The sequence below is a fragment of the Peromyscus californicus genome, unplaced genomic scaffold (assembly GCF_007827085.1).
Source record: "Peromyscus californicus insignis strain IS unplaced genomic scaffold, ASM782708v3 Scaffold_6__1_contigs__length_162567912, whole genome shotgun sequence".
NCBI lineage: Eukaryota > Metazoa > Chordata > Mammalia > Rodentia > Cricetidae > Peromyscus > Peromyscus californicus.
The window spans coordinates 127,443,698-127,466,198 of record NW_026294584.1 but is presented as its reverse complement, the minus strand read 5'-3'; the positions used below and the strand labels follow the sequence as shown (position 1 = coordinate 127,466,198).

The 22,501-nt window shown below is 48.6% G+C and overlaps 1 protein-coding gene across 7 annotated transcripts in view; it reads left to right on the top strand.

The window, feature by feature from the left end:
- Positions 1–21,573, top strand: part of Srgap3 (SLIT-ROBO Rho GTPase activating protein 3) — a 256,828-nt gene extending 235,255 nt beyond the window's left edge. For 6 of the 7 annotated variants that reach the window (XM_052720873.1, XM_052720872.1, XM_052720870.1 and 3 more), the window contains exons 16-22: positions 827–932; positions 1,134–1,361; positions 3,949–4,028; positions 8,693–8,873; positions 10,039–10,188; positions 12,155–12,482; positions 16,521–21,573. In XM_052720873.1, coding sequence (XP_052576833.1) covers positions 827–932; positions 1,134–1,361; positions 3,949–4,028; positions 8,693–8,873; positions 10,039–10,188; positions 12,155–12,482; positions 16,521–16,934 — 1,487 coding nt within the window. In that variant the 3' untranslated portion in view covers positions 16,935–21,573. The remainder of the gene's footprint in view (positions 1–826; positions 933–1,133; positions 1,362–3,948; positions 4,029–8,692; positions 8,874–10,038; positions 10,189–12,154; positions 12,483–16,520) is intronic. The other variant, XM_052720875.1, reaches the window with a different exon arrangement.
- The last annotated feature ends 928 nt before the right edge of the window (positions 21,574–22,501 follow it).

The window sequence follows — 22,501 nt, the reverse complement described above, 5'->3', positions numbered from 1 at the left end:
AGTGTCTGTAGCTCTGTCATGTTGGCTGCTGAGGAGAAAGAGGGCTTTAGAAGGCTGGGGCTCTGTGAGGAAAACATCACTGGCAATGAGTGGCTTGTCGGCCCTGCACACAGCACTGGCACCTCACTTCTTATAGTCCAGGTTGCCAGCTCCATAGGTACTACTCTGCTTGCCAGACCATAATACCAGCATTTGACTCTCTAGGGTTCACCTGAGAATGGATCTCAGATGAGATCCTGGGCATGTGCCGAGCCATCTAGTCAATAGCTTACTCAAGAGGAGCCTATGTTTACGCTGTTCTTTTCTGAGTGACTGTGGTGTGCCAGGCCTGTGATGTGGCTGGTGCCTGTCACACTTACTAAACCACCATCCCTGCCTGTGTCATCAGGACTCCAAGGCTGCCAGTGACAGAGACTATCTGAGTCCATAAAACGAAGTATGTCAGTTCCTCTACCAGAAAACTTTAGAGCCATCCATTTTGGACTTCCCATGTCCATCCTGGGGTTTGTGTCACTCCTTCGGTCCTCAGGCAGAATGCTCTTTCCTGGCAGTCCCTAGCTGCTCCAGATTCTCTGCTACCCAAGTTCCAGGCATCTCTCCATAGGTTTCTCCACAGTCTCAAGACCAGCTTGAAGCGGTTCTGCGTAGGCTAGCCTCCAACCTGTCTTGTTCTGATTGGCTCTGGCCGGGATCTCACACAAATCTCAACGGAAAGTAGAGCCATCTTGACTGGTCCCTAAGGAGCTGATGGAGGAGGTGGGGCCTGGAGATATCCTCTTCCTTTCTCTAAGGGTAACAGGCACCTTGATCCCCCTGTGCCTTACAGAACTGGAGAACCCAGCTGACAGGGTGCACCCAATCCAGCAGATCCTCATCACCCTGCCCCGCGTGGTCATCGTGGTCATGAGATACCTCTTTGCTTTCCTCAATCAGTGAGTACCTGGCCTGGGGAGCCCTCTGGGACTGGCCTCCTCTGGGAGGGGTGTCCCAAGGCTTTTATGAGTGCTACTGTTATAAACTGGAATATAGAACATTCTTGCATTTGAGTCGGGTCCCTCCTTCCCCAAAAAAGAAAGATACCATGGGGGAGGATTTGCCTTTTGGGTGAACAGTGGGTACCTGCTCTCTCCTAGCCTTTCCCAGTACAGTGATGAGAACATGATGGATCCCTACAACTTGGCCATCTGCTTTGGGCCCACCCTCATGCACATCCCTGATGGGCAGGACCCTGTATCCTGCCAGGCGCATGTCAATGAAGTCATCAAAACCATCATCATCCACCATGAAGCCATCTTCCCCAGCCCGCGGGAGCTAGAGGGACCTGTGTACGAAAAATGCATGGCTGGAGGGGAAGAATACTGGTAAGGCGCCCTTCCTCTTAATATCACCATTAACACCATCCTATCGTTGTTAAGAACAGTCAGAAGCCTTCCAGTTTTCTCATGACACTAGGGTCCGTTCATCATACATAGCTTTTCATGAGAGCTTCACAGCAGTCCCACATGAGAGACAGAGATATCAGCCAAGATTGTGTAAGTTTCAAGGAATAAAACGCACCTCCAGATAGCCTAAGCCCATCGTGCATTTGTAGCTTACTTAACTGAAATATCGAGGGTTCTGTCTTCAGGTGTGGCTGGGTCCAGAGGCTTGGCTGTTGTCAGCAGGACCCAGCCCTGCCGACTCTGCCCCTTGGCTTTGCTGCCTTCTGTGCTGGCTTCAGTCTCGGACAGCCTCTCCCTTAGTGGCTGTCAGAAGGCAGCCAGCAAGCAGTTCCGTTCTTTGTCGCCCATTCTCTGCAGCCCCAACAGAAGAAGAGCTTCTCTCTCCCAGATGTTCCTATAGGAAGTTCCCATTTGACTCTGAGGAGCTCTCATTATGTTGTGGCTGGCCAGGTATCATAGGCCTATCTCAGGAAGCGGAGGAGTGGGTGTCCCTCTGTGAACCCCAACAGCTGAAGGTGATACCCATCACCAACCTCTCCTACCCAGGAGTTCTCTCTTCCAGAGACTGTCCCACCTCAGGTCGAAGATCATTAGTTGGTTAGCTCTCTTAGTTGTTCTGACTCTCTGTATCAGAAGTAGTTAAGAACCTTTTTGGAACCAGGCCTGGCTACCTTCCCCAAGCTAAGCCTGCAAGAGTGAAGATGGATATGTGTTTAATGGTAGTGAAGGGCCACAAGTGTGTCTGGTCACAGCTCTCTGTCCTAACACTATACAGGACCCTTATGCAGCTAGAAAGCACAATTTCAGCGTAAAGAAAGGCCAAACACACAAATTACACATGTACAATACACACTCGCAACTTTTACACTTTTCTTCACTTCCCATGAGACTGGAAAATTAGCAATTATGTGGTCATTGTGACGGTATTTTCAGAACTAAAAAGGGAGATAAAGCTGAAGGTCTCAGTACAGTGGACAAAATCCACTCATTCAGCAGTCTCCCTCCACCCCCACATTCATTCAGCAGTGCCCCCCATGACCACGCAGCATCCTCTGGGGACTGCATCTCCAGGTGACAGGGATGATGCCTGAGCAAGATTTGCTTCGGTGGGAGGAGTGTTAACAGGACAGAAGCAAGCTGTTTCCGCAGGGGCCCCTGAGCCAATCACAGGCCACCAGGAAAGGCTTCTCAAGGAGGTAAAGAAAGATCCAAGTTAGCAACTTAAACTGGGGCCAGTTCACAGAGGACTAGGCTGAGAAAGTCTGAGGCCTGCAGCACAGAGTGACAAGTGGCTGATTTGTTGAGGTGGGGTGTGTGACAGGAGGTTGGTGAGGTGCCAGGCTACACAGGTCAGCTGGAGGCCGGCTCTGACAGCCTCGATTTGCATCTAATCCTGGTGGCAATGGGGAATTATTACAATAGAGTCTCTGTTTCTTTTTGTCCTTTTAAAAACAGTCTCATGTAGCCCAGACTGGCCCCAAACTCATTATAGAGCCGAAGCTCACTTGAGCTTCTGATCCTTCTGCCTTTACCTACTGAGAGTTGGAATTACAGGCGTGTACTACCAGGCCAGGTTTGTGTGGGGCCGAAGAGAAAAGGCAGGCCTTTGTACGTGCTAGACACTGCCAGCTGAGCTGCCGAAAGCCATTTTTAAAATGGTATCGTAAATGTCACCTCCTATTAAAAGCCATCCAGATCACTCTATATTGGTCCCCTCTGCTGCTCTCATGTCAGCCTGGTTCTTTCTTATAAATCATTATTTCATCTTGCAACTGTTTTATGCACTGGCCTCATTACTTGGGCTGTTTTCTCTCCCTAGAATGTGAGCAGTGAGGTCAGGGACCTGGTCCACTTGATTTGTCATTGTGTCCTTTCTACTTAATACAGTGGTATGTATTAGAACCCAGTCAAGATCTTGATGAAAACCTGGTGCACGCGTGCACACACACACACACACACACACACACACACACACACACACACACACACCATGAGGAGAGCCCTGGCCTCCAGATGCATGCGGTTTCCCACTGCCATCTGAATCTCATTGAACACATAAGCATTTCAGCCCGCGTCTGCTACTGTGCTTGAGACTGCGTCGTCTATAATGAACTGAAATCTGTGTAGCTCAAGGTTCTGAAAACTAAGAGGTATACTACATGCAGCGAGGGCACTCATGTGAAATCATCCCATGGTGGAAGGCAGAGGGAAAGAAACGGTGAGAACAAGCAAGATAGCCCAAAGGGGTCAGGGCTAACACAGTAAGTCTACCCTCACATAACTAACCTCGGTCAACACCAGTTCATTTCTGACAACACAGCCCTTGTGGCCTAATCACCTCTACTTAGATTGTACCTCCAAACACGATGGCATTGGGGATGATGTTTCTAATGCACATGGGCCACATACTCAAGCCTTTGACAATCTATCAATTCCAGAGCTAGGGGTCACTAAAGAAGTATTCAGGAAAGTCCCCAACAAGATCTCTTCCTATGTTTGCTTGCAGTGACAGTCCACACAGTGAGCCAGGGACCATTGATGAAGTTGACCATGACAATGGCACAGAGCCTCACACCAGTGATGAAGGTGAGTAGAGGGGAGGGTCTGGGCCAAAAAACTCACAGGGACCTCCCACGCCTACTCAAGCCAGCCACAGGGCCAGTCTCCACAGCCCCACGGCTCTCTAAGCAACACAGTTGTCCTTCAGCGCAGAGAGGCACCCAGGAAAGCCTTAATACATGGCTTGGGTCCCAGCATAGGCCCACATACAGCAGATTCTGGTAGGTGCTGTGCATTTACTACATAGCACTCCTGACCTATGCCACCCTCTGTGTGTCCTGCTTGGTTCAGTACCAATCCTCAGAGACAAGTGTCTAAGAGAAAAGTGTCCTGTCTCTCTGCTATCCCTGGCCCCAACTCAAGGATATGCTCTGCACCAGGCCTTTGCTGAGACCTGGGACCTGGTGATGAATGAACTGGGTCCTCAAGGAGTTCCTCATCTCTCAGCAGACCTCAGCAGATTGGAAGCAGCTCCTCAAGAACAGACTGACAATGTGAGATTACAGGGACCTTCCTGTGTAGGGGCACCTAAGAATTTCTCCAGTCGTGAGGAGTGTGGAGAGAAACAGAAGAGTGTGTGTGTGTGTGTGTGTGTGTGTGTGTGTGTGTGTGTGTGTGTGAGAGAGAGAGAGAGAGAGAGAGAGAGAGAGAGAGAGAGAGAGAGAGAGAGAGGGGAAGGGACCCATCTCCCTGATTCCTCTACTCTTGCTAGCTGAGAAGTCATGCTAGTTTCCATGGAAATCGGACCATACAGACGAGCAATCTGAGTAAAATGGGCTCAGGCCTTCTTACCCATTAAGGCATAGTGGGCAGAATCTAGGCCTACAACCTCACAGGGCCCTCCTGCTTACTTGAGCCCACCACAGGGCTAGCCTCCACAGCCCCACAGCTCTCCAAGCAGCACCGCTGCCCTTCAGTACCTGAGGACCCATGGTGCTGAGGGATGTCACTAAACTTCTATCTCCTGAAAAAGCAGCGGTAAATATTCTGCCTTTAGGTCTGTTGCCCATTTTAAATTTGCCTTTCTAGTATTGATAAATACTAAATACTTTTTAGTATATATAAATATAAGTTTATTATCTCAAGTATGATTTTCAGATGTTTTCTTCTATTATAAGACTTGCTTATTGCTTTCCAAATGTTCTTTGAAGCACAAAAGGTTTTAATTTTGATGCAGTCCAGTTCATCCAGTTTTTATTTTGTTGCTCATTGTTTTGATGATATTCATGAAGGCCCTTGTCTTGCCTTCTTTCTTGTGAGGTGTCTTAGTTTACATTACTGTAATAAGACACCATGACCAAGGCAACTTATAGAAGAAAGAGTTTATTTAGGGCTTACAGTGTCAGAGGGTTAGAGTCCAACATCTACCCCCAGTGACACACCTTCTCCAACAAGGCCACGCCCCATATTCCTTCCCAAAGAGTTTCACTAAGTGGGGACTAAATATTTAAACATACAAACCCACGGCGCCGTTCTCATTTCAAACCACCACACAGAGAAAACAGCCAGCGTTTTACAACAGATATAATATTAGCTGCCAGGGTTTTTGCTATCTTTTTTTTCATAAGTGTCTGTGTGTATGTGTTTTCATGCATATGTGTGCATGTGTACTCATGCCTGACACACACATGAAGATAAGAAAAGAGTTATTGAGTGTCCTCCATGATCACTGTTTCTTTGAAGCAGAATCCCTGAACCTGGGCTCACATATTTTCAGCTGGACCAGAATCCAGTAAGCCTCAGTGACCTTTCTGTCTCCACCCATCTCAGAGCTGAGGTCTCAGGTGTGTGACAGATGTCTGACTTGTCTCATGGATACTGGGATCTGAACTCCAGTCCTCTGGTTGTACAGCAAGTGCTCTTAATGGCTGAGCCATCTCTCCCACACAGCAGTGAGGTTTTCAGAGGTGCATTTATCAAGTCAAGGGAGTACCTTTCTGTTCCTCTTCTGTGGAGTGTTTCATTAGGAAAATATGTTAATCTTTGCCAAATGCAAACTGTTGAGATGATTATGTCATTTTTTTCCTTTTTTATTTTACTGATAAGATTCATTGAAATTTTAGATGTTAAACCAATTTTACATTCCTGGGATAAATTCTTTTCAGGGATAGAGAACAATTCCTTTCACATACCCCTGCATCCAGTTTGCTAATATTTTGTAAAGAAAAATTTCATCCATATTCACAGGAGATGTCGGTCTGAAGTTTTCTGGTCATATATTCCAGGTTTTGTGTTAGATAATTCTTGCCTTGTGAAATGTGTTACCAAGTCTTTCCCCCTCTTATGCTTTTTGGAAAACTTGGTGAATAATTATTATTGTTTAAATGTTTGGTGAAATTCAGCAGTGAAGTCATATGGGGCTGGGCATATCTTTCTGAGTAGTGCTTTGATGGTTGATTCGTGTTCTTGGAGACTCATTCAGGTTTTTTATTTCTTTTTTTAAAATGTATTCTTAGCATGTGTTCATGTGTATGTGTGATGGGCAGGCACATGCATGACATGGCATGTGTGTAGAAGCCAGAGGACAACTTTCTCCTTCAGCTTGTTGAGGCAGGGTGTCTCTTGTTTCTGCAGCTGCATGCTACAGGCTGTCTAGCCTGTGAGCTTCTGGGTGACTCTTTTGTCTCCCCTACCCATCTTCTCACAGGAGTGCTGGATTACAGATGTGGATCATGGTATCCAGCTTTTTTTCCTACATTGTTTAATGTGAGAACTGAGGTCATTCAACATGTACAGCATGAGCTAGCTTACTGGCCCCAGATGTTTTAATTTTTGTTTTTTACATTTCTTTATTGTGGGAGGGGTGCCTATATCAGGGTTTGTACTTGTGAGGTTGAAGGACAACATGCAGGAGTAGGTTCTCTCCTTCTATCATAAAGGACTCAGGGATCAAACACATCGTTGGGCTTGGCGACAAGCCCTCCCACTGGCCCTAGATATTCTACTTCTCAAGTCAGTTTCAGTAGTCTACGTTTTTAGGAATGTGCCCATTTCGTCCAACTTATCTAATTTGTTGACATATAATTGTTGGTAATATTTCTTTATGATACCCCTTTTTCCTCCAAACTAATGACCTTAATGTTTCTTTTCCATTTCTGATTTTGCATTTTATTAATGTGATTTTTCTATCTTATTTTCTTAGTTTATTTAGCAAATGTTTGTTAATTTCCTTGATCTTTTTTAAAGAAGCGGCTTGGTCCTCATCTTTTTCCCTAGTCTCTATCTCACTAATTCTCCTTTAATCTGTAGACTCCCCCCTCTGCTTGCTTTAGCTTCAGTTTGCACTTCTAATGTCTTTACTTTTTGTGGGGTGTTTATCCAACCACCCCCATAGTTCCCCAGAGTTTTCTTGAGTGCGAGCAGCAGGAAATATTAGATAGAAGGATTTATTGCGGAGAATCTTGCGGAGATAAACAGATAGAAAATAAAGGATAGCCTCGAGAGGGCCTGGAACCTATTCCAGCAGGCCCCGACTGTCTCTGCCCCAGGGTTTTTATAGAGACGCCAGGAGGTGGAGCAAAAGACCTCCTCCCCCAGCACAGCCAAGTGCAGACCATCTCAGACACCTGCACTCAGGCCCGTGGTCCTAATCATCCTCTATGCGGACATGCTGGGTAAAGCCACGAGGAACCCGAGAACGGGCTCCCACAACTTTTTTTTATAGTTTATATATATTTTATGGATATGAAGTTTTGTCTTCATGTGTGCTTGTATGCCGTGTGCATGCAGTGTCCATGGAGGCCAGAAGAGGGCGTTAGATCCTTTGGAAGCTGAACTGGGTTGTAGGTGCTGGGAATCAAACCCAGGTCCTCTGGAAGAGCAGCCTGCTCTTAACCACCAAGCCATCTCTCCAGCTCCTGCACTTCCTGCTTTTTAAGGTGAAGGTGGACGTTATTGGTTTAGGATTTTTCTTAGGACAGTCATTTGCAACTCTAAATTTCCACCTAAGCAGTAGCTGCACCCATGAGTTTTGATTGTGCTGTGTCCTTATTTCCATTCACCATTTGGAAGATGAAGAGCCACTGAAAGTATCGTGACTGAACAGAGATGGGAATCTAGCCCTGCAGGCAGTGCGTGATGCTTACGTGTAAGCGGACAAGAGAGAAAAGGGCTCATGGGAAAGTGGGGGTAGAATGTATGCTGAGGTGTAAAAGAAAAATGAATTTCTTCAAACATATACATACACATTTGATATGGGGTCCATGTAGCTCAGGCTGGCCTCAGACTCCTGTTATCCTGCCTCCACTTCCAGGTGCTTGGATTGTAGGTATGCATTACCACACCTAGTCAAACTAGTTTCAATAATCATGCAATGGAAAACAAGGAACTGGCATGCCTGCTCCCTGTGGAATGTTTGTATTTGTTCGTTTATTTAATTTTTTATGATAGGTTATCACTATATAGCTCAGGCTGGTTACAAACTCAGTCTTCTTGCCCTGGGCTCCAGAACACTGAGATTCCAGGTCTACGCCACTGAGCCTGGTACTCACTGGACATTCTGGGAAGTTACATAGATTGCCTAAGACTGAACAGCAGGGAGGAGTCTAAACCTAGGGTGCTGGGGTCCCAAGCCCCAGCCTACATGTGCTCATCACGCCTGCCACCCATCTTCCTCACTGAAGCCCAGGCTGTCTGAGTCTTGGGACACCCCTCTGACCTCAAAGATGTTCTTTCTCTTTATTTTCTTTCAGAAGTGGAGCAGATCGAGGCCATCGCCAAGTTTGACTATGTGGGGCGGTCCCCTCGTGAGCTGTCCTTCAAAAAAGGGGCCTCATTGCTCCTGTATCACCGTGCCTCAGAGGACTGGTGGGAGGGCCGTCACAATGGTGTGGATGGACTCATCCCTCATCAGTACATAGTTGTACAGGACATGTGAGTGAGAACTGGGGCCTTCTATGAAGAATGAGGTAATAGATTAGTGATGTCTGGAATGGTCAGTAGAAGGAGAATCCTGGGTTATATGCTGGCAATTTGTTCTCCCGGGATCAATATCAAATCTTGATGATCTCTAAGAATGGGTTTTTTTCCCTAACTGTCTTTAAGTGGAAATCCACAGAAGAAATATGCACATTGCTCATCCTTCAGATGATACAGAGATAGTATTAGGTCTGGGGCCACCATCCAGACCTATGAGTCACAACCAGGGCACTGACTAGCATCCCATAGTCTTTTCATATCCCTCCACTATCCTGAGCTTTCCCTGGAGCTAGTGACCAGCTCACTACCCCTTAAGCTCACAGCCCTTCATTCCAGATGTGACCTTCTCAGGGGATGGAGAAACACAAACATTCCATTTTCTTTTAACCAGATGACATTTTTAATGATTTAAAGAGTTTAAAGCACTACACATCCCAAATATCCAGCACTGTCGGAAAGTTCAAGAAGTTAACACTTTGTGTGAGGTTCTTCCTGGGCTCTCATTGCCTTCTGGCTTGGATTGGCTCAGGGGAGTTGAGCTGTCCTGGAAGCAGCCATGGAGCTAAACTCCACAGGAAGGAAACCCTAAGCCTATGTTGTGATGCAGGGGAGAAAGTTCTGAGCTTGAGCCAATCGAATGAGAAAGGGGATGCTGTAATAGAGGGCCTCCTCACAAGTACCCTTCACCCCAGATAGGGAGGTAAGTGATGGAGGTAGCTCTTTCCCCCCTTGCTTGGCTCTGAGCATGGAGCCATAGGAAACTCAGCATGCAGCATCCTATGCTAGGAGACTCAGCACTCAGCACCCTGTGCTCAGCTTGCAGACTCTTAACACCCATTTCTCCACCCTGTCTCCATCATTGAGAGGGTCTAGGAGAGAAAAAAAAGCTATAAAGGGGAAAGAAACAGTGGAATGGGGTGGAATACAAGGGAGCCACCCACTAGAGAGCCTGGCTATTGGAGCCTCGTGGAAGGCACGTGTGGAGGGAAGGTGCTCGGCCTGGGCTGCTGGTATAGATAGTCATAGGTGTGTGCAGACAGGTTTGGAGGAGCTCTGGGCATCCTGGGCCTTCCCCCAGAGGACAGGGACCACCTCCAATTCATGTCTCTCTTCTCCCCAGGGACGATGCCTTCTCCGACAGCCTGAGCCAAAAGGCTGACAGTGAGGCCAGCAGTGGGCCACTGCTGGATGACAAGGCCTCCTCCAAGAATGACCTCCAGTCCCCCACAGAGCACATCTCTGATTACGGCTTTGGGGGGGTGATGGGCCGGTAGGAAATGTGGGTTCATTTTTGTCCCCCTAGTGCCCCATTGTGTGTGTGTGTGTGTGTGTGTGTGTGTGTGTGTGTGTGTGTGTGTGTGTGTGTGAGAATTGGGAGAAGCAAGAGATCAGGAAGGGGAGAAGGAGACTCTTACAGCCCCTGGATTCTACACGCTGTGACCCTGAGTATAGCTGGGTGGGTTAGGGGAATGACCCAAGGATTCCAGGTGTGAACCGACCCAGCTTTGAGTAGGGGGGTATGAAAGAAGGAAGAGGAAGACGTACGCTGGCATCAAAGAGCTTCTTATTTTTTAAATAGCAATCATAGGCCAGCCTGGGCTACACAGTAAGGCTGTCTTAGAATTTTAATATAATAATGATGAGAGAGACACACACATAGGAAGAAAATTGGTGAATGCTTTTCTTTCTCTCTCCAGCTCCTGTGCCTCCTGCCAGCTTTCTGTTGTTACACAATCTTTTTAAAATGTAAAGCTCCCACAGTCCCCCATCCCTGAAACACACCACTTAAACAGAGTTCACACCTTCTTCTGTGGAAGTCCATACCCGACTCCACCTCCCTGTGTGGTAGGAACAGATATGCCGGTCTCTTTACTGAGGCTGGGCTGTGTCACATTACCTGTATACCAGCAAGGAGCTGTGCAAGTCATCCTGGGAACAGGAAGAGAGAAAAAGCTAACAGTCTCGCTCTGCTGCCACCCCCCCCCCCCCCCCCCGCAACCCCTTGTCCTCTTAGATGGTCAAAGTCTGTCCCGCCTACCCCCACCCCCCACTGCAGCCTGAAGGGTCTTGTGATCAACCCAGTCTTTGCAGAGAGAGCAAGAGATGCCTGTGGCAGCATTCACTGGGTATACTTAAGAATTTATTTTAGTTGAGGTCCTGAAGCCTCTTTTTAGTGATATCTGCTCAGATCAGCTTTGGACACTGCAAGATTATAGAATCCAGGGGTGAGGAAGTTGAAGGCTGGGTCCATAGAGGAGAACGGTGTGGTCCCCAGCTCCTAGGAGGACCATATCATCTCCTGCCTCTCTTCCTCCCCTTCATCCCTCTCTTAACCTTGTTCTTTTCTTTCTTAAAGCCTCTTCCTCCCAACACCTATGCTTTGATCTTACTGGGGCACCACAGGCTTGCTTAGCTTTGCTGGGGCACAGGGTTTGAATTGCCACCAGTCCCATGGAACTTGGTCCATTCCCAGCCACTATCCCTCCCTACCCTCATCCACATCCAGCCCTCCCTACCCTCATGAAGGCCTCTATAACTTGGGTGACCTCCACAGGACACAGTAGTCTCTAAGTTATTGATAAACCCACTTAAATTTGGGCAGGTGAGGGATAGTCCATCAATGTAGCAGATTCACAGAATGGATTTGGGGAGAATACAGAAAAGCTTGAGGTAGACATGAGCTGATAAGCAGCTCACACCCTTTCACACCAGTAGAGCCCCGGAGGTGGACAAGGTACCCACAGATTTGGGAAAGCCGTAGAGACAGCCCTGCTCTAGGGAGGTTGGTGGGTGACAATGGCGAGCAGGTATTTCGTTCCCAGGGGTGCTTACTGTGCTTACCGTGGCCTTTTGGTACAGTCAAGCCTCAGTGTTACAAACCAGCTAGAGTCTGAAAGGCGTCAGACTATATGTATGACCACAGCTAGCCACAGCATTTCCAGTTTGGAATCTTCCTGCCCGAACCTGACTTAGAATTTGGTTAGCAGTGCAGCCAGCCTGGCTCCCGCTCTCAGCCCTCCTCCCTGGGCCAAGTTACCCTTCCCCTGTAGGGAAAGTGTCACAGGTCTGAGCTGGCCCTTTCATCGCCGAAATTGTACAGTCTGGCTGAATGAGGCTTCACTGTGCTGGCTCCTCTAGATTAGCATGTAGCTATGGCGTGGGGGTTGGCTGGCCCGTTCTGAGCCTGGCTAGGGTTGACTTCTGCCCCATGCTCCCTGCCCCTGGCTCCTTTGCAGAGTGCGACTACGGTCTGACGGAGCGGCCATCCCCAGGCGCCGAAGCGGGGGCGACACACACAGCCCACCCCGGGGCTTGGGTCCCAGCATAGACACGCCACCCCGAGCTGCTGCCTGCCCTAGCAGCCCCCACAAAATCCCACTCAGCCGGGGACGGATTGAGAGCCCTGAGAAGAGGAGGATGGCGACATTCGGGAGCGCTGGCAGCATCAACTACCCTGACAAGAAGGCGTTGGCAGAAGGGCTCTCCATGAGGTCGACTTGCGGCTCCACCCGGCACAGCAGCCTAGGGGACCACAAGTCCCTGGAGGCTGAGGCCCTGGCAGAAGTAAGGGCCCCACAGAAGACAGTTAGGCCAGTGAGACTCAGTGGGACAGAGGGTGGGAACTTCTGAGTGGGCAACTACAGTGGCCTTGGTGGAACTTGAGACTGAGCCAGACAAGACAGTGAATTGGCTTCCTTTCCATGCTACTAGCTAGAGCTCCTATAAAGACTGAAAGACCCCCCCCCCAAGTGTCCAGGCTGGAGAGAGGGTAGCTGGATTATGGGGCTGAGGTAATGGCAGGCCTCTTCACCAGATGCTGTGATTGAGTCCATGTATCCACCAATGCATGCATCCATCCATCTATGCATGCATCCATCCATCTTTCATCCATTATTCATTTATTGATGAATCTTGACTGAGCATCTGTTGTGTGACATTTACCACGCACAGTGAAGTACAGTGGAGACCTGATGTACTTTGGCCCTCCCCACATGAACTTATAGTTAAGGAGAACTGCCAACCCAAAATGGCAGCAGGGCCCGTTGTCTTTAATTAGCAGGGGAGGGTATATCATATTTTGAGAGTCTACAGTTTGGAAGTAATTCCCTTGGGTATGACCCAAGACCCAAGATGGACAGGACTAAATAGCTGAAGCACAATGGAGAATATTCCAGGCTCTTCTAGAATGTTTTCTGTTTGGATGATTTTTTCCCCCATTGGCCAGAATCAGTTTGTTTGCGAGTTCACCTCACTGGTCGTGTCTGTTTTTGACATCATATTCCCAGAAGTTTCCCCTTTTATTCCCCTAGCTGTAATTTTGGGCAAGGGTCCATTATGTACCTCCCTCAATGTTGTCTCTCATTTAAGAGATAACAGACAGGGACTAGAAGAGATGACAGACACGGACTAGCAGGTCCTGCAGGCTGGGGAGAATCTGTTGTGCTGATAGTCTTTTTGAATACCGTTTAGAAGAGGATGAGATGAGCTTGTAAGTTTCTGCGCATGTCCTTACAAGACTCTAGGGAAGATCCTCAGAGAATGCCCTGGCTGGAAGCAATGCACCACCAGCTAGAACTCCACACATGGCCTTTACCTCATATCCTGATGCCCATTTCCGGGGAGTCCTTGGGGTCGGTACCTTGGCATGGACCAAGTAGAGGAGACAGCCAACCTGGCCTTCCATCCTTGAAGGCTACCCTCTTGAGAACCATCACCCTAGTATCCAACATCTTCTAAAGACGGCCATCACAACAAGGCAGGTGCTTCCTAAAGCTGCTTCAGGGTCCTTTACATGGATAGTCAAATGCAGTCAGGGGCACTGTGCCTAATGCATCACAGACTACTACGGGATGCCAGTGGAGTGAGTGGAGTTAGAGCATCTTTTATGCTATGGTACTCTGACCAGGTAGAAAGACATACTTACAGATGTTTTAGAACCTTGAAATAGTTTGCTGTGCATTGTGGAGCTCTAGCAGGAACAGGGTATATTCCGTCTCTAGTCTTCTGTAGTCTTTATCTGAGGAGCATTTTGTTAGCCTAGCTCAAGAAATACACACAGCAATACTACGTGCGATGTCAGTGTCCACGCCCGCTCTCACTGGATAGTGCTTTTCATGGACTGAAGTGAAAGTGAAGGTCGTAGAAAACAGTCGAGAAGACACTGGACAGCCACCCTCTTGCTCAGCTTCATGTCTGAGGAGCCCTTGACTTGGTTGGAGTCAAAGGGGAGGTGGTGTGGAGAACCCCAAATAGTAGGTGGAGTCACCCTAGATTCAAACAAAGTAGATTTGAAGCCCAGGTAAAGAGGCTGTTTTGGAAATGTGCAATACTGTCCTCTGAAGTGGGGAGGAGGTGAAAACCGAGTCCTTTCCCAACTGTGTCCCAGGCCCCACTGCCTCTCTGCGGCTTCACCTGGCAGACTTAACGCATCCCTCATCAGACTAATGCAAGGCTGCAGCCTAAACTCCTCAGCCCACCTTTCTCTGAGCTTTCTGTCTTTCCCATTCACACTCTACCAGGGATGGGGAGATGAGAAAATTACATTTTAGTTATTGACATTTTTACCTTTCAGTTCCCATTGGATTGGAGCAAATGGGGGGTGGGGGTGGGAAGAGATTGTGAGGGCAATAGGAGACTAAGTCCCAGAACAGTGGTGGAGGCTGGGGTGACCCTGCAAGTGTGTCTGCAGTAGACAGGTAGAAGAGCCCTTCCTGCAGAGTCACCCACAACTGAGTCTCTGGATAAAGAACCTCCTGAAGGCCCCTTCTTAAAATGGCCAGCACAGTGGGCAAAGGGTTAAACATGACGGGGAAGCGTAAGAGCTGGTGTTGGTCATTAGCAGGACATAGAGAGCAAATGGGATAAACTGGGATCATGAGGTGAACAGAGACTGCTGGGGACGTGCCCTGGGCACACTGGAGTCTGGCAGGAAGGAGGCTGCCTGCAGATCCGGGAAGGAGAGGATGAAGACTCCGATGGATAGAGGCCTCTACTGTATTTCCAGGTTCTAGCCCCATCTGTCTCCCCAGAGCCATGCATTTTCTTCCCGGGCTGGCCTCAGACTGCGGAAGAGCGAGCAACCCTTAGTAGCCAACACTGCTCAAATTGGGCATGGCACCTGCGAGTGAAGGTTTTTAAGCCAGGTCCCTTGTTGTGCCCTCCGTGGGTTCCAGGTCAGATCAGATGTGGAGGCCACCCCTTAAAAGCCCCGTGAACAAGGACTCTTGCTCTCTGAGGAGTTGGATGGCCACTGTCTGGCAGTTTGTAGTACTTCATGTCCTCGCTGTCACCACACCTCACTGTCACCACACCTTCCCAGCAAATGTGGGCTTTCATCAGACGGAAGAAGCGCAGGGCAGAGTGGCTGGTGCTCGCCCAGCTTCTAGATCAGTGCCACTTTCCAGCCCCACCCTGCCCTGGATTTGGTGTCCGTGGCCCTCAGGCTGGCCTGTGTGCCTCACATCTGTCACCTGAGGTATCCTCTTTCTGATGAGCCTGCAGATACAACCATGTCCTATGTGCCATTTAAATTTGTTCCACTTTTTAAAGAAGACATGAGCCTTTTAGATCATCATGCTGAGAGGAAAGTGGTCTTCCTGCCATTCTGGGATGCACACTGCATGTTCTGTAGGTAGTAATTTCCCTGTGGGCAAGGATTTCTTTCCATTTTCAAAACCGACAGACAACTATACAGTTCTCTAGGGTCGAGTGTGGAGTCTCTCGATATCTGTATGTGTTAGGATGAAGGACTCTTTTTTTTTTTCATTTGATTTCATGTATGGGTGTTTTGCCTGCATGTATACATGTACCTCGTGTGTGCAGTGCCCACAGACGCAGACAAGGGTGACGGATCCCTGGGACTGGAGGTGCAGCCTGTTAGAAAGCCACTATGTGGGTGCTGGGAATTGAACCTGGTTCCTTTGGAAAAGCAGCCAGTGCTCGTAACCACCAACCCATCTCTCTACCCCTAAAATGACTCTTAAGAAAAAAAAAAAAAAAACAGTGTCGAGGGCAGAGACTCTGGAGCCAGACACCTGACTTGGACTGTGTTATTTAGCTGTGTGACCCTGGGCAAGGTACTTGACTAATCTGAGCCTCAGTTTCCTTATGTGTGAAGTGAGTGTAACAGTTGTCCCTACCTTATCAGTAAGTTATTCAAAGCTTTCGATCAGCGCTCATCATTAAGAATCATTGCTATGGGGATCATTACTACTGTTTTTGAGTGCCAGGTGCCATGCATGGATTTGATTGTTTTATACGTTCACCAACCCTCCGAGGTAAGTATTATAACTGTCTGAAATTTACCAGTGAGAATTCTCAGGCTCAGAGAGGTACATGCAGTTCCATAGCAAGGAAGTAGCAGAGTCAGTTTCTGAATGAATGTCTGTCTGCTACGACCTGACCTACCTTTATGATGGTGACTTCTCGTGCAGGACAGGTACAGGGGGGTACTCATGTTGATCCCTGCTTTGGTTACAAGATACCCTTGGGGTCTGGTATCCCTCTGAGACATGGGATTCCCAGAAAACATCCTCTGGAAAGTCTTGAACTAGCTAGCAGCTCTGAAGAACCTGTGTTGACCAGAGCCCTCTCTGTCCCCAGGACATCGAGAAGACCATGAGCACAGCTTTGCATGAGTTGCGGGAACTTGAGAGACAGAACACTGTCAAGCAGGCGCCAGATGTGGTGCTGGACACCCTGGAGCCCCTGAAGAATCCACCAGGCCCCATCAGCTCGGAGCCTGCCAGCCCCCTGCACACCATTGTCATCCGAGACCCTGACGCTGCCATGCGCCGCAGCAGCAGCTCATCCACCGAGATGATGACCACCTTCAAGCCTGCCCTGTCAGCTCGACTGGCTGGTGCCCAGCTGCGTCCACCCCCAATGCGTCCGGTCAGACCCGTGGTCCAGCACCGATCCTCCAGCAGCAGCAGCTCGGGCGTGGGCAGCCCGGCCGTGACACCTACTGAGAAGATGTTCCCCAATAGCTCCTCGGACAAGTCTGGCACTATGTGACCTGCAGGACCGGTGACACCGCCGTGGCCCACTGCAGCACACCGTGGCCTTGGGTGGCCCCGGTGGCTTCCACTTGCTTCCCAGGGATCTCCTGGCCTTGGAGGGCAGATCCTAGAAGGTCAGCCTGGGAGGGTGTATGTCTGTGGAGAGCAGAGGCCCAGGCATTAGCTGCACCTCAGACTCAGCCATGTGAATGCCACAGACCTCTTGTGGGCAAATAGACATGCCAAGGAATGCTGGAGCAAGATCAGTCCCAGGGACAGTGTTTCCTAAGATTGAGGCAGATGCTTACCAGCTTCTCATATTGTCACTGGAAAATTATTCTCTCGATATTCTCTACATACGTATATATGTGTGTGTATATAAATACGTGCATATATATGCATATGTGTACGTATGTGTCTGTAGGTGTGTGTGTATATATATTTATGCATCTATATACATATACTAGAGAGCTGGACATACACACATGCTAACTGTATATAGACGCTCCTTTTTTTTCTTTTTATGAAACTTAGATTTACCTCAGACCCATGCCACCAAACATCTCCCACTGGTATTCGGTGGGGTTTGCAGGGACTTCTCTGGGAGAGCTTAGAGGCCCCACAGTAACTGCAAACGAAGCAATATACCACTAACCTGCAGAGACACAAAACCAGAAACAGTCTCCAGCTGTCTCCAGAAGTCGTGGCCTTCCAGAACAGTCTGCCCCTCAAGGAAGGGTGGGGCAGGCAGTACCCCCAAGCAGGCTGCTCCTAAAGGTGGGGAACCCTTCACAGAAAACCCTTCATCTACCCCCAGAGACCCTGCCCTGCCACCCAAAGGCCAGAGGTCAACTGTACCCTAAAAGGCACAGGGGAGGTTGGTGTGAAGACCCTTGGGTTTGTATGCAGAAACGGGATGGTGAGGTGCTACACCCCATCATAGCACAGCATTACCTGTGGTTAGGGAAAAGAGAACAACAGCAAATTCCACAAGAGCCCAAACAGTAGTGTGGAGGAGTTCAAACCCCAGACATGCTGTAGGGATAAATCTGTGGTGACTATAGAAGTTTACTTCTCTCATCTTCAAAATATTTCATGTTTTTCTTCTTCCTCTTTCTACTAATTAGGCTATGTCAGTTTTGGAACTAAATGGGCAAGGAGGTGTTGAGTCACACCATTTCGTTTCAAATTGGGCCACAGCACACTGTGCTTCCCCACCGGAACCTTCGGTGCCCAGTCAGCCCTTGGCCTCCGTCCTAGCATGGTTGTGCTGGGAAACACCGTGGGCTGAGATTTTATGAAAATGGAAGTGCTCTCCACGTTCCCTTCCCTTCCTCTTCCTCCACTTCTTCTAAAGCAGTTAATGTAGACCAAACATGGCGGTAGAAACATGGCACGTGATTCTGCAACAGGACGAAAGCCTTCTGCATGGCTCTTTTGGGTTCCATTTTACCTGCACTTTTGCTGTCTCCGTTTTCCAGATACCTCCAGATTTTCTGGATAATGCATCACAGGCAAATCTACCCCTAAAGGGACCATTTCTACCTTCCCCCTCATGCCAAACCAAGGATCTCCCTGCCCGCCCCCACACCCCTTCTGCCTGCCTCTGAGTTTTACAGTACAAAACCCGGAATTTGATTCCTAGCTCCCAGCAGACAGGAGCTGTGTGACCCTTGGATACAGCACTCCTGTCACCTACAGACTCGTTGAGATGCCACCCTGGGCATTTCTTCCCATTGGGCTTGCGTCCACCATCTCTTGGGTCCTCCATTAAAAAGCAACTTGCCCTCTGCCCCAGGGAGGGACCTAGTGAGTCACTGGTTCTTGGATGTGGGGAGGATTGCTTTCTGCTTTGCCTGGAGGATCAAGAACGGACACAAAATGAGAATGTTGTCAGGGAGAGGCCTGAGCCAGCAAGCCTTCCTTCCCTCTCATCTTGCTAGGATGGGCCCTCTGTCTTTGAGCACATAACGATATCTCCATTTTATAGTTGAAGAGAGTAAGGCCTGGGGGTGGGCTGGAACCTGGGCAAGACATGGCAGATGGCCTAGTGGGCTGCGTGAGGCTCCGGAAGCCCTCATTTCTAAGTGTTTGCTATCTCTGCTACGCGCCCAGGAGGTAAGACTTCTTTTTGGTATCCCAGGGCTAGTCCCAGATTCTGAAGTCCACTTACCTCCCAGGCAAAAATGCAACATTCTCTGCCTGAATACTGGATAAGATAAACATTGAGTTTACAAATCTGTTACCCGACACACCTTATGCTGTGCAGATTTGTCTCTGGGTTGACTTAGTTCATTTTTCCTTACTGCCTCTCCCCAAATGTCCCGAGAGCAGAGCCTCAGCTGTTTTCCTTAAGCATCTATTTTTTCCCCCATTGGCAAGTGGCTGATGAGTTCACATTTGGGGAAGCGCATGCACAGATGGCAGACGAGTCCCCAACTCCTCCAACCCCCAATCTGAGCTTTGATGCGGAACAAATGGAAAAACACTGTCCACCCCCATCCCCAACACACACACTTCATCTGGTCCCCTGCATGTCTCAGCTACCCCCAGGCCCCAACTTGGTCCCATCCGTGTCCATCGAGTGTGAGCATCTCCCTTCCAACTCCTGCCTGTTTTTAGTCCACTATATATTGCTGTATTTGTTAAATGCTGGGAAGTAACTGTTAAAATGTGAAACTGTAATTTTTTTTAAAAGGAGGCTACAATTACATTATAGCCAATGCCACTTACCAAATCTTTGCACCTAGTAGATAGATCAATGTAAAAACAAATACCAGAAACCTAATTGTACAGTGATTGGGGTGGGGGGTGTAGTAACATAGTTAGTAGTCCTCAATATAGCCAAGCGTACAAGGGGAAGTGGTGTCTACCAATGTTCATCACCATTATTGAAAGCTGTACTGATCAGTTAGTTGATAACGGGCATTTAAAAAAATTATTTTGGCTTCACAGAATGATTTCTTAACTTCCAACTCATCCGAGGTCAAGCCTTTTGTCTTTATGTATAACCGGTGTTTAGTCTGTTTTAGGAATGAACCAGCAAGATGTTCATTTAATTAAAACTGACCAAAGACAATTAATTCCTGGTCTAGTTTCCTGGGCACTGTGTGGCCCAGCTGCCACTAAAGACCTTTCTCCGATCAATTTGAGAACAAGCTGAGCTTCCGACCCCACTCGCCCTCCCCGCCCTCCCTCTCTTTTCCTCATCGAGCTGCTCTGAGCTGTGGGATCCTGGGAACAACTGTCGCCTTTCCTTGTTTTCAGTGCTAACTTTTCACCTTGAAGCGCCTTTTGAACCCCGGACAGAGCACACAACTGGAGGGAATTGTGGGCTTGGGAGTTAAGACCAGAGAGTCTTTTCTCTGAAGTCACTAAAGCAGGGGTCAGGAGGGAAATGGATTGATTCCTAAGGGACTGAAAGGTTTATGTCTGGTGAAGAAATGAAATTGGAGTGGGAAGAGACACAGGGAAATGGAGCCATCCATTGGCTACTTGCTGGAACCAGCAGTTCAGAGATCTGCCTTATAAACACTTAAAACATTTGTGGTACACAAAGAGGAGCTGGTGGGAGAGAGACCTGTCCACAGGGCTCCCTTCATTGGCGTCTCCTGGAGTGCCTTGTTGGGTGCCACCCTCTCTGATTCAGGAGGCATGGATGCAGAGGACATCTTGAGACCTGGTACCTGGTCATCGTTGAGTGGCCAGGGCACATACGTTTGAAACAAGTGATGGGAAACCCTGAGGACTCACACAATGGCCCTCCCTCTTAGCCTCTCTATTCCTAACTTCTCATCTTCCAGATGGTTCCACACTAGAGCAAATGCCTCATTCTCTTGAGAAACCCAGAAAGGGGTGGAGGGGGGTGGTGCTTCTAAGCTGTGGTAGTGGGTCCTGCTGGGCAGGGAGGGAAGGGCATGACAGAAGAAAAGACAGGAAGGGGCGAGCGGAGGCACGGCTTAGCGGGTTTTCCTGCCATGCTAATGTTGACAGTGCAGGTCAACTTCCCTGGTTCTCTGGGGTCTCTTCTCCACTGCGCTGAGTTCCAAGTGGAGAGTTCCACCTACTCCAAGCTGCCCAGGGGAACTGCCAGAAGGGACTTCACTGTCAGTCTGAGATCTCCTGGCTGCGCTGAGGTTGATCTGCCAGTATTGTCCCATCATCTGGGACTGGCCACACGGCCATTGCTGCCCTTTGCTGACCACTCCTTTCTGCGGGAACTGTCCCAGGCAAATCACAAAGCTGTTCCTTGAAGTGGAACTGCCAGAGTGCACTTTCCTTCTGAGACGGAAGTGGGTCGAGGCTAGCTCTGTGCCCAGGCCCTCGTTCCAGGCGGTGTGACTGTTTACATGGTTTGGCAATAGGTTTGCTTCTGATTGCTTCAGAGTGGCTGGTCTATTTTGTTTTCTTTGCTTTCCTTTTCCCCTCAAATTGTGACAGGAAAAACAAACTGAAACCACCCTAGGGAATTGCTGGTTGCCTGTCCCCATGTGATGCTAACCGTGGCCCTCTTCTGGGTATCATTTCTCTACCTTATGACCAAATGCCCGTCCTATAGAGTGTCTGATTGGATCCTCTGTTGCGTATTCTGATGGTGCCTGCTGGTTTGATGTGGAGCTATCCTGTGAAATAAAACAGCTTAACTTTTTCTCACACATAGTCTGTGGTTGCTTGCAAGGGTGACAGGTGTGGGTAGCGGGCCCAGAGTGGCATTCCTACCCTCCAGTTCACTTTGACGGCTACTTCCCCCGTCGGCCACCCTGAAAACATACTTCAGCTGAAAGTTAAAGCTGCAAGAAAGACTGACTGCTACTTCAAGTGTAGAGAGCTAAGAAGATGGCTGGAAACAGGACTGGGCATTGGAAAACTAAGACAAGGAGACGCGGGAGCTGTTTGACATTCCAAGAAGTGTCCTAAAAAATTTAAGGACAAATTGCCAGAGCCACAGAGCACTGATGTCTAGTATCAAGGCATATGCAAAATTTTATCCTTTGTTGTCTAAACACAATACAACCTCTTGGACTTTTGAGATAGGTGTAGGTGTGGATGTGTGCATGTATGTGCACCATTAACCAGTCATTTCTGTCCCAAGCACTAGATTACACCTCCCCCAGGAAATCCCTCATCTAATTTTCAAAACAGCCATTGCAGGGAGTTGCTACTAGACTCAATCCTGCAAGACGTAAAGCAGAGGGTCTTGGAGGTTAATTGGCTTGCCTAACCAAGGTTTGCATAGGAAGCCCAGGAGCAAGGATTTGAACCATCTGTTTACCAAACCGTGTGCTTTTCATGTGCTTCCTGCTGCCTTTATGTATTCATGACCCCAAACTGGGCCTAGGATCCTTAGAGAGTGTCTTGTAGCCACCTGCTGCAGTCAAGGAAGACTTCAGGGCCTGAGGCTCCACCACCCCTGGTGGATCTCCATGAAACAGTCTCTGTGCAAAAAAGAACGGATCTTTTCCACATTCCCAGTGACTACCATACTCACTCATATCCCACACTCCATGGTAGCCTCCTACTAAGTCAGGCTCTTCAGCTATGGAACATTTCTTTATGCATTCCATAATCCATTTACTTGTCATA